The 12,182-nt window shown below is 36.3% G+C and overlaps 2 protein-coding genes across 3 annotated transcripts in view; one reads left to right on the top strand and one right to left on the bottom strand.

Annotated features, from left to right (window-relative positions):
• Window positions 1–12,182, bottom strand: part of Arhgef33 (Rho guanine nucleotide exchange factor 33) — a 149,594-nt gene that overhangs the window by 34,813 nt on the left and 102,599 nt on the right. The window lies entirely within an intron of this gene.
• The window catches only part of Sos1 (SOS Ras/Rac guanine nucleotide exchange factor 1), an 84,300-nt gene that overhangs the window by 55,606 nt on the left and 16,512 nt on the right, over window positions 1–12,182 (top strand). For both annotated transcript variants that reach the window (XM_075955674.1, XM_075955673.1), the window contains exons 11-17: window positions 2,403–2,484; window positions 3,378–3,500; window positions 3,739–3,842; window positions 4,994–5,216; window positions 6,385–6,504; window positions 10,271–10,433; window positions 11,656–11,773. In XM_075955674.1, the coding sequence (XP_075811789.1) occupies window positions 2,403–2,484; window positions 3,378–3,500; window positions 3,739–3,842; window positions 4,994–5,216; window positions 6,385–6,504; window positions 10,271–10,433; window positions 11,656–11,773 (933 nt within the window). The remainder of the gene's footprint in view (window positions 1–2,402; window positions 2,485–3,377; window positions 3,501–3,738; window positions 3,843–4,993; window positions 5,217–6,384; window positions 6,505–10,270; window positions 10,434–11,655; window positions 11,774–12,182) is intronic.

Below are 12,182 nucleotides of genomic sequence, written 5' to 3'. Positions count from 1 at the left end.
TTAAGTTACTGATGTAAAGAAATGGCTTAAGGAGAAGCAAAGAGTTTTAAAATAGACTTGGCCTAAGATAATGAAGACCCCAATTTTAAAAATAGCCATGCTTTTCTTAAAACATTCTTTAATTCACTTAGCACTTGCTTCTCTTCTGTCTGAAACCCACAGCTTTTAGCCTGATGTTGAGTGGCATTTGAGAAAAAAATAATTCTGAATGTGGATGTTAAATCGTCAGCCTGAAGTAAACCTGTGTTTGAGGAGGAGTAAGTGGGTCCACACTCTCAATGGGGTATACAGCCCAGAGATGCTCAGAGACCTCATCTAGATACACAGCTCTGTCCAACAGGGACAGCCGAGCATCCCAACTGTGACTGCTGCTGTTGCTTCCTGAACACATGCTATTAGGAGGAGCCTCACCTTACAAATAGATTTGCAGAACAGGAAGAAGGTTCTTGGAAGGGAGGATTGTGATGGAACCGATAAATATCTCTGTTTTAAAATCTCGTACAGCCTTCTGTTTTTAAATCTTTTCTTCTGGATGAGACATTAGTCTTTAACTGAGGATCTCTGTAACTGAAGACAAACAAATAAAATACCAACAGGAAGGAGATTATTAAAAGATTTTATGTATCTAAAATATTTCTATCAGTAATGCACTCTAGCTTTAGGAGATATAAACTAAAGGAAGGAACATTAAATAAAATCAGATTTTTTAGCTAGAGGCGTGGTCACACATGCCTGTAATCCCAGCACTTGGGAGACTAAAACGATAAGATTGTGAGTTCAAGGCCAGCCTGAATGTCTAGCTAGGTCCTGCCTCATAGCAAAAAACCTCCCACAATAATATCCTTTTGTCTGATAAATTTTTCTTCAGATTGAAAAAAATATTAAATATTTCCAACTCAGGGCCATTTGATAGTTATATCAGATCATTATCTTGATAATGTGTACTAACAGATTAGGTCAGAATTCTAGCTTGTCATAAATCCATGAATGAGTTTTAAGTAAAAAGTTAGTGCTGTGTGATCTTTTAAGGCTAACTTTAGGGTGCTTCTTAGAATCAACTTAAGTAAAAATTTTCTAAATAGACACTAATTTCACTAAACCTTGTCCTAATAAAAGTCTTAAAAAACTTTCATCAATAATGAATAGGTATTTACTGCCGTCAGTGAATTTACCATCAGAATTTCCCACAAAAGACTCAAGTTAACTACTGTTTAAAGTTTAGGTTTAAAGATTTGGGACTATGTGTGGTGTGAGTTGTAGAAGTGAGTGGGTTGTTTGAGATTGTCTTACTATGTATCTCTGGCTGGCCTTGAACTCCCAGAGGTCTGCCTACCTCTGCCTGAGATTAAAGGTCCATGCCATCACACCCAGAGAGTGAGTGTTGAGAAAGGGACTTTCCCTTCTCTATGCACAAGACAATGGCCTGCATCTTTTGTGCTTATTCCTACTACCCGTTCTAGCCTGGTCAAGGAAAGATTGAGAGAGGCAAGCCTAAATAAGTCTCCAATTTATTCCATGGAGATGTGCATGCAAAGAGGTCTCTGAAGAAGAGGTTAGAGCCTCCTACTCTTATGACTGAACTTCATTGTTGTAACTGCTTCAAATGAAAGAAAGAGATAAAAACAAGAGGTTTTTAGAATTACTTTTTATTATCTCTGTGTTCACACATGTTAATGAGTGTGGCACAAACAAGCTGTGTGTGTGTGTGTGTGTGTGTCTCAGAGGACAACTTTTGGGATGTGATGACCCTGGACTCAGGTCATCAAGCTTGTATGACAAAGGACTTTTACCTGCTGAGCCATCTCGTGGTCTTTTTAATAGCTTAGAGGGGTTTGAAACTTTTTAAGCAGTTACAAATAAGGCCCCTGGCAATTGAGACCATTTTAACACTTCTTAACTTACCCTACTACTCTGTAAGATTCGGTTTCTAGTTCTTTACTCTCTTAACGTCATCTATAGGAAGTTAGAAAACATCATCCTTAATTAAACTGAAAGCAGGGACTGGACAGGTTATTGCTCCTGCCCTCTCTACAAGGTAGATAAACCAACAGGTGAAGCTCCGAGATCCTGGTAGCAAACACGAACCTGGTTCTAGTTCCTGTCCTTGCTTCTTCCCATCGCACATTCCTTTGCCAGTGATAAGTTTGAGACAGGACAAGAAATCACTTGATTATATTTTACAGTCAGTTGGTTTTTTTGTTTTGTTTTGTTTTTCTTTTTCTACAGCCATTGCTTTAGGAAGCACTGAAGCTAGGGATACATTATAAAGTCCAAAGTTGTCTATATGGGTAAAACATTTGGGAACTTTAAAGACTAAATTGTTGGTCTCTTTTGAAAACTGAAAATAATAGTTTTAATCATTGTTTATCTGAGACTCTAATACTTTTCTTTTTTCTTCTTAGATCCCAATTTTGTTCGGACATTTCTTACAACATACAGATCCTTTTGCAAACCTCAAGAACTACTGAGTCTTATAATAGAAAGGTCTGTCAAATTTAAATGTTTAAATTCTTTGATTTTGAAAGGATTAAAATACATGTTTCCCATAAATGTGTCAGTAAGCTTAATTGTAAGTGAACTTTTAAGATAAAACTACTGGCTTTACAAAAACATGCTAACTTTGATCATTTAAATAAATTTCTCATTTTTTCCTTGATTCACTATTTAAAACTCCAATTTTTCAGGGTTTAGGCCCCACTGGAGATGGAACCATGGGCCTCTGATTCGATTTAAGCAGTATTTCGAGCCTGAATTAATCAAGTTAAAGGACTATGTAAATATGTATGATTTAGACTCTAGGCTGGACATATGCCTATAATTCAAGAATTTGGGAGATAGAGGCAGTAGGATCAGGAGTTCAGGGTCATCTTTGACTATACCTAGTGAGTTTAAGGCTACCCTGAACTACATGAAATCATGTCTGTAAAGTAATGAGAATTCAGATTTTAATGCTTCACAAGTTCTAAACAGATTTTCAAATATACTACATATTGAATAAAATGAATCTTGTCTGTGAGCAAATGCTTTTATCAAGGAAAACGTTTCTCGTCTACCCAAAGAGCAATCAAGTTTCCAGCATTACTCTTAAAATTATTGCTACTGATTAATCTACAGACTAAAAATAAACATTAGTCCCATTTGCTTAAGATTTTATGTATGTTTTATTTTGCTTCTAGTTAGCTTTAGCTCTGCTGGCAATATCAGTTTCTTTTTTAAAATATTTTAATTAGCTTTTACATTATAAAAGTCTTGTGAATTTTCACTGATGTGTGTATCTGTACTAATTTTTTATAGTATTTTCTTGATTGTAAAATAAGTTTGTGAATCTGGATTTGATATAGTATTTTTCATTAATTTTTTTTCCTGTTTCATGTTAGATTTGAAATTCCAGAGCCTGAGCCAACAGAAGCTGATCGCATAGCTATAGAGAATGGAGATCAGCCCCTGAGTGCAGAGCTGAAAAGGTTTAGAAAGGAATATATTCAGCCTGTACAGCTGCGGTAAGTAGTGAAGATGTGGCTACAGTAAAAACGGCAGCGTCTCAGTTGTGTGTTTCAAAGTGGAAATGTTTAAGAACTGTTCCCAACCAGGCAAAAGGAAGCAAAGTAGGTGGATTAATTAAGAATCTTATCTGCGTTATTACAAGCCTTAGTAGATTGTTTACTTGGCAAGAGCTGCTCGTTTCATGTGTGCATTCAATGTGAGATCCCATGTAATGCAGTTGTGTTAATGCCACAGAGTGTTAAATGTGTGTCGGCACTGGGTGGAACACCACTTTTATGACTTTGAAAGAGATGCAGACCTTTTACGAAGAATGGAGGAATTTATTGGAACAGTGAGAGGTATGTTTTTCTTAATTTCCGACTTGTATATGTGATAAAATTACCAATATGATTATCCTCAAATGATACCATTGTAGCTCATTTGAAAATGTTAAACTTTCTCAAAAAGCATCATTTGGGGTGGGTGTGGTGGTGCACACCTTTAATCTCAGCACTCAGGAGGCAGAAGCAGGTGGATCTCTGTGATTTCCAGGACAGCCAGGGCTACAGTAGTGTGACCCTGTCTCAAAAAAACAAAATAATAACAGAACTCAGTACTGAATCTTGTAAACTGCTCAATAGTCGTCCTGCTGACTCAGCATCCTTTCATCTGTTTCAGAACTGGTTCTCTTGGGTCTCAGTTCAAGTTAGACCACTTAATTGAACCATGTGCTACCTACAGGTACATGCAGGAATTCACTGTAGCACATGATAAAAGTGTGTGGTTGGGTAAACAGAGCAGATCAAAGGGATAATAAACACCACGTATCATACTGACAGACTACTTTTTTAACATCAATCACTAGCCAGATACATAATTTCAATTCTTTAGACTTTAGTTCACTCTTGAGAAACTAGGGCTAATTGTATCTCAGTTTCCTTTACTTTAAAAATGCTGTGATTATGTGACTTTAAAGGTACCCTAGCAAACCTGACTTTATTATCCAGTGTTCAGTCTAGGTGAAAATCAGAAAATAAAAGGTTAAATAGATTACTTTCCTGTACAGTACAAAAGACAGCCATATCAAACAGGAGACTAATATGATTAATCAGTCCTCATAATTGGGTTATAAAATGCAGTATTAATTAGATATGTGAATTGTGTAATCTACTTTTATTAATCTTTTAGTTTGTATGGAATATACGTTGGATGGAAGGATTATAAATATAGTATTTTGAACTAAGATTCAAAATGTTGGCAGTGAAATATCAAATTACCTTTTATATTCATTTAGGAAGGGTCTAGATACACACACGCCAAACTATTAACAATGATTACCTGTCGGAAAAGGATGAGAGCAAGTTGGGGGTGGGGGAACTCTTTAGTGTTTACTTTGTTCATTTGAACTTTATAGCAATGATTTATTCATGTATCACTTGTGTTAACTTTAAACATTTTTTAAAAATAAAGTATTAAAGAGTATTTAAATGTCTGTTAAAATGTATTTCAGGTAAAGCAATGAAAAAATGGGTCGAATCCATCACTAAGATAATCCAAAGGAAAAAAATTGCGAGAGACAATGGCCCAGGTCCTAACATTACATTTCAGAGCTCGCCTCCCACAGTTGAGTGGCACATAAGCAGACCTGGGCACATAGAGACTTTTGACTTGCTCACCTTACACCCAATAGAAATTGCTCGACAACTCACTTTACTTGAATCAGATCTATACCGGTATGTTGTTCAACATTCAAGCTGAGAAGTTATTTCAAAAGTTCATTTTTAAAATGGAATACATTTTCTGCCTGTTAGGGTTATCTGGAGATGAAAATGCGAGAGTAGATGATATATAAGGCATAACAGACAGTTCTGGTCCTTTTGCTCCCTTGGTCGTCCTTGATTGCCCTTGATCTACTTAACTTTGTGCACTTTCTACAGTTACCCCTGCTTGGTAAGCTCAGTTCAAATCCTGGCAGTACCAAGTGCTGGCTTTAGTTTCCTTGTGTAGCTGAATTTCTGTTTGTTTCCTGCAAGGAAATTGAGGCCAAAGACTGTACTAACTTGTAGGACTGTGAGGTTTCCAGTGTATGCCCAAGGCTGAGCACAATGCAGGGCCATAGGAACTACTGCTGTAGTCACTACAGTACCACATATAGCTACTACTGTTTAAAGTTATGTCCAGTTACAGCCCTTTCTACTTTAATATTGTTCATCGGTGAAACCATCTGAAAAATATGATTCTGGTTTTAAATTCTACCTAAAATCTCAAAAATATTAACCGCTAATTGAGAAAAGGAGCTCAATTTATAATTTTTTCTTCCTAAGTTTATCATGGTCTCCAAATGTTAATTAGATTTTTTAAATTTAATTTTCAGAGACTATTTTGCCAGGATGGTTTTTCTTTTCTACCTACCTTAAGAGCAAAAACAAACACCATCAAAACAAACCAAAAATGAATTTTAGTAATTACTGTATTCTCATTGGTTACTTATTAGATACTATTTAAATACTGCCTTACTGACTTAAGTAAATAATATTTATAAGTGCCAGGAAAGACGTTATGCAAAAGTATGCAATAAATACAGAGAGCCACCATGATGATATATGTTGTAATCCAGCACTCGGGAGGCTGAGGCAGAGGGCTAAATAGCAAGAACCTAGGCAAGGCCACATATGAAGACACTGTCTTTAAAAATAAACAAATGAGCAAGCAATGAATGCATTATGCAAGAGTATCCACCAAAATATTCTAAATCTAAAAACATAAAAGGAAAAATTGTAAATATTTATCTTGTTTTCACCAATTTTCTGGTAAAAGAGGAACACTTATAAAATAGTTTAGTTTTTTCTTATGTATATACTGAAGAGGAATGTGATGTGGCGCTTATGTTGGTGATTTTAGAGCTGTGCAGCCGTCGGAATTAGTTGGAAGTGTGTGGACGAAAGAAGATAAAGAAATCAATTCTCCCAACCTCCTGAAAATGATACGGCACACTACTAACCTCACTCTGTGGTTTGAAAAGTAAGTGTTGTTGGCCTTTTTGTTTGTCACATGTCTGCTGTACTTTCATTCCCTTTCTTATGCACTGAATAGTTTCCTGATGTGCATCTTAGTTTCTAATGGTTGCCTGGAGCAGAGTGGGCTGCAGCTTCATTCTAGCAGGCAGATGCCCCCTACCTGTGTCTCTAGCTCCTCTCCTTTCTGTAGTTCGGGTACACCTAGTTAATGGTGCGAACCCAGCAATGCATCCTTACAACTATTACTTCCCCATCTGTTGTCACCATCTTAACCTTAAATGACTTTTTTCATCGTCTTTTTTGTTCTGCTGGTGGCAGGGTATTACATGCACTGTGGACCCAAAAGTACATTCATATATATTAAGTCAGTTGCTTTTTAAACCAGGTAAAGGGGGAAAAAGTGAAGGAAAAAAATTAGTCATTTGGTGTGTTTTTATTATTATAAAAACTTTACTGGTGTTCTTTATGTAGATTCAAATGGCCATCTGGGCTCACTTGTTTTCAGCCTGAAGAGAACTTTCTTTAGCGTTCTTGTGCAACTAGCAACACAGGTTAATTGTTGTTATTTAAATATTTTGCCTTTAGTTTTGAACAATAACTGTATCTTCAAATTAGCTAATTTTTATTCTGTCAGGTCATATCTACTATTGAGCACTCCAGGTTCTCATTTCCAAGATTCCAATTTGTTCTTTTAATAATTTTTACTACTTTGATGATACTCTTTCTAGATACATGTTGTCATTATCCTTTTTTTTCATCTTCACGGTTGTCCTTTTTAGTTCCATGAACATATTCTTTGATAGTAACTTTGAAATCTTTCTGTTAGTTTGACATCTGGTCACTCACATAGCCAATATCTGCTCCCTGCTTTTAGTCCAGTGTTTAGGTAATACTTCGTATTTCTTTATGTGCTTCACAGTGGATACAACAACTTCCAGTACTGCCCTCTGCCTTCTACAGCTCTCTTTGCTACTCAATGTGAAGTAAACTAAGCAGTTAGATCTGGGGTGTCCATAGTCAACTCTGGGAAGAGAGGTCTGGAATGGCTCACATCCACTCCCTCCTAGACTGCACACCCCAAGCTGTTAAATATTGAACTACTAATTTCCATGCTCACTCTTTTGTTGTGAAAAGTTTCCTGGTAGCACAAATTGCTGTGCAGAATAAACCAATGAAATGCTGGCTTCTTGAAAGATAATGTTTCTAAGGTCTTTAATCAACTGATACTTGTTCTAACCCCAGGAGGTTCCCTCTCCAACCACCTTCCTGGTTCTCTTGAGAAAATTAGATAATGCAATTTGAGACTATATCTCTTCTTTGTTTCTCCAAATTTCTTCCCAGGTGCCTTTCAAGACAACTTCCACAGTTCCTGAACACACCTTTAGGTTTAAACTCTCAACTCTCTGTTGTAAGAATGGCAAGAGATTAGGAGCTGTCTGTGTGCCTATGTTCTGGAGAGGAGAGGGTTAGGTACTGTGGCCTCAGGTTCTCTTAACCTGCCTCTTGGCATGGAACCACTATATTGGGAGCCAGACAAAACTCTTTTCTCGGAGTTCTAATTACCCTACAGTCTCAGCTCATAAGTTGGCAAAAGGAGGGAGTCTTCAAAGCCGAACTATTAAATATATACTATAAAGTAAATAAATACTAAACTGCACTCAGATAATAAAATCCTGCTCCTCAGGGTAGGAACCAGCTACCCACCCCCTCGCCCTGAAAATTCCAAGCAGTAACTAGGTGGTCTTAACTACAACATCTGGATCCGGATTCTTCAGAGGAAGGAAGGGAAGGAGGAACAATTTTAGTTGAATTAGCCCATTCTCTCTTCTTTACATATTATTTTATAGATTTTCCTAAACAGACAATATCTCATTTGTAGCTTGTTCTTAGGCCCATCTTCAGAGACTCGTGAGTACTGTGAGTTAGGGTGGGTCGGTGTGGTTTGTTTTAATAGTTTAACTGGAATGTTATGATAGAACCAAGAAATGGATGCATTTTTTAAAAATGGGGTCTGGAAACTTTAACTCTGTCTATTGACTATTATATATTTTGTAAAGATGTGACTTCCACAGATTGTATTGGGATTATAAGAACAAGCAGCAGGTAGCATATGAAACAGACTAGAGGAAGACCTGATGCAGTGAAGTTACATGAAGTGAGAGTTTGTTTATGTTGTCAGAGACAATTTACCTCTAAGAAGAAAAACTAGAATTTTCTCCCAAAAATGTTGCTCCCTGGTTTCATTTTAAAGTTGATATATTTTAATTTACAGAAGCTCTTTCTTACCATAGTAACTGTAATGTGTCTTACTGGGAAAGAGAACTGTAACTAATAATGTCCTTGGACCTTTTCAACGGCCTGTTTAAGGGAAAACCATTCCCTTTCTTTGTAGTGTGACAGATTCTTGTTTACAGACCTCAGTGCTTCTGAGCTCCAAGTTCAGTTGATGTGGAATAAAAAGCATTGCAGCTGATCATAATTTGTACTCAGTAATAGTTAAAGATAAAAGTCATATTTGTAGTACATGTTTTAAATTAGTCATGGAATAAATTAGCTGGAATATATTTGTATAGAATTTCTTCATATATAAATATGTTACGTTTAATCTGATAATAAGCTGTTTATTTTGATGGTTTCAAGTAGAGTGATTTTATTTTTGGTATTGTGTTAGCCTCATCAAGAAACAGTATAATCTGTGGCTTTCCATTTTAGAAATTTAATGATATTATTTAGTTTTACACTTAATTTTTCTTAGATTACAAACTATTAATATCACTAGAAACTAGATTTATTTTTTTTTCTTTACTGACAATAAGTAAGTTCTCTCAAACAGAAAGACAGAGTAAATGTTGTGTGTGTGTGTTTGTTTGAGAGCAGGCAATCCTGGAGCTCACTGTGTGCTACAGGCTGATGTGATGCAGTCCTGCCTTAGCCATCCAAGTGCTAGGGTTTGCAGTTGCTGATCAACCATACTTAACAGTATTTGATGGGAAAATAATGATGTCACATATTTTATATTATTCTGTATAATGAATTAATATATAGATACGCAGTATGTGAAAAACAAAGTGCTTTTTCTTTAATTGTTTCTAAGTAGTTTGTTTTGTTTGCTTCTTGTTCTGGGGAACTGAATCCAGAGTCTAATACATGGTATATACCACCATTGTGGTACCTCTCTTGACATTATTTTTTTTTTATTTTTAGTAAAATATTTCAACTGACTCTGCAATATACCAATGGTTATCTTAAGAGCTATTTCTACAAACAATGCCGATTATTTCTATATATCAGAAAACAAAATTAAGCTGGATATGATGATGTACACGTGACTGAGGCAAAAATATTACCATACCAGTTCCAGGCCATCTTGAGCTACATAAAAAGACTTTGTTCAGGCAAACAGAGAAATCAATCACTGAAATACGATTGTGTATACATTCACACAGAGGAAGCAACAGTTCTAGAATAAGCATGCTAGAGCACACGTAAATGACAAGCATTCAGTAAGATCTTAACTATTCTAATTCTGATGATAGAGGATGTGCTAAATATATTGGGGATGGGTGTCCGACTGTAGTAGTTTAGATGTCAGAAAGAGTACGTGCTCCAGCAGAAGCATGCTTTTCTCTGCGTTCTGTCAACCCAGTGCACCGCTGTAAATGTCTTTTCTGTGGGCACACATGCACTCTCTAGATTACTGTTTTCATTAAAACCTTTTGAATCATAGCTTTTTGGGGAAATTCAAATTTTTAATTCTTTTCAATTCCTAGATGCATTGTTGAAACAGAAAACTTAGAAGAAAGAGTAGCTGTGGTGAGTCGAATAATTGAGATTCTACAAGTCTTTCAAGAGCTGAACAACTTCAATGGTGTTCTTGAAGTTGTCAGTGCTATGAACTCATCCCCTGTTTACAGGCTAGACCATACATTTGAGGTAGGTTTGTATATGTGTTTTCAAATGATCTTCCACGGCTTGTTGTAACATATCATTGCCATTATATCCCCAGGAGCTATGGTTATTAGCATAAGACTGTACCAGACTGGGCCGTGCTGACGTAAAAGCTGGGGAGGGGAGTATACGGCCCTATCTCTTCCACAGGATATAACTGTAGTTAGTGGTTGCTGAGAGAGCAAGAAATTCTTTTTCAGTGGTGAGGACCTGTGTTCCATAAGTAACCTTTCACCCATGTTCCTGTAAAGCTACCCTAATTAACTCAGTGGATCACTTGGGGTGGGGCTGACAGTAGAAGGGAAGACTGGTTGGGAAAGAAGGGTTCCATGGGGAGGAGGACTGGCCAGAAAGAGATCTGGGTGAGTGCAATCAAAGTGCATTGCAGACACGTATGAAAATATCATAATTAAGTCTGCCATTGTATATAATTAATTTAATAAAATGGGAAATCAGAATTTTAACAATTATGGTACTTAATATTTAAATGTTTCATTTGTTTTTTCAATAATAGATTAAAAATGGACTTACCTACATTTCATAATGAATGGTTTCTCTTTTTAAATTAAATGTTCTTATTCATTCATAGGTTCCAACTTGTTAGAAAATAAAACATTCATCATTTTATTTTCTTAATTTTGTGTGTGTGCACACTCAGGTGTCTACCATAGGCACACGTGAGGTCAAAATGATTCTGTGGAGTAGGTTCCCTCCTACCATCTCAATGGCATTCTGGGGTCAAAATCAGATCACCAGACTTGAATACCAAGTGTCTGTCTGCAGACCTACATCCAGCAGTTTGTCAAACTCAATTAACATTCACATGAATTATAGGAGGGGTGGCAAGATAGATATGCTATATCATGCACATTTTTAAGTTTATATTAAAGTGTAATAAAAAAAACTTTAAAAGAAAAACAGCATTAACCAGGTGTGGTCATTCATGCCTTTAATTCCACTTGGAAAGGAAAGGTAGGTGGATCCGTGAGTTTGAGGCCAGCATAACCTACATAGTGAGTTCCAACCTGGCCAGGAATACACAGCGAGAGCTTGTCTCCAAATATAAATCAGAAAATAAAAAGCATTACTAGCATTCTTGTAGTCAAACTTATATGAATGGGTCATAATGGTTAGTTGGGTATTTTTTTGGCAAGATTTGCAATCCCTTGTACAATTGAGGCCTCCTAATTTTTTTTTTTTATTATAGCAAATACCAAGTAGACAAAAGAAAATTTTAGAAGAAGCTCATGAGTTGAGTGAAGATCACTATAAGAAATATTTGGCAAAACTCAGGTCTATTAATCCACCATGTGTGCCTTTCTTTGGTAAGTATCTTTTCCTAATTTTTATTGTGATTCTAGATAAAACAAGACATTTTATTAAATGAGTATAGGAAGTAGAACATGAATCCCTTCAGAATTTTTATGTTAGGACTTTTAAAATATCAGATCTAGTATATGATTGAGCATTCTAATATAAAAATCTACAAAGTTCAAAAAATTAAAACTTGTTGAGGTGATACCAAAAGTGGGAAATAGCATATCTAACCTTGTTTCAGGAGTCACCACAGACCCTGTAAGGTAGCAGGTGTGGTAGCACACATGAATGTGAGTCCACCCTGGACTACACAGCAGAACCCTATCTGAAAACTGTTACATCCAACATTTAGGCCATAGATGCACAGCATGTGTGGCCTATAAATGAATTTTCTCTTTAGCCCTGGAACCCACACTC

The sequence above is a fragment of the Microtus pennsylvanicus genome, chromosome 21, assembly GCF_037038515.1.
Source record: "Microtus pennsylvanicus isolate mMicPen1 chromosome 21, mMicPen1.hap1, whole genome shotgun sequence".
NCBI classification, from domain to species: Eukaryota; Metazoa; Chordata; class Mammalia; order Rodentia; family Cricetidae; genus Microtus; species Microtus pennsylvanicus.
The sequence above is the reverse complement of the archived record's forward strand: the minus strand, read 5'-3'. Positions and strand labels throughout refer to the sequence as shown.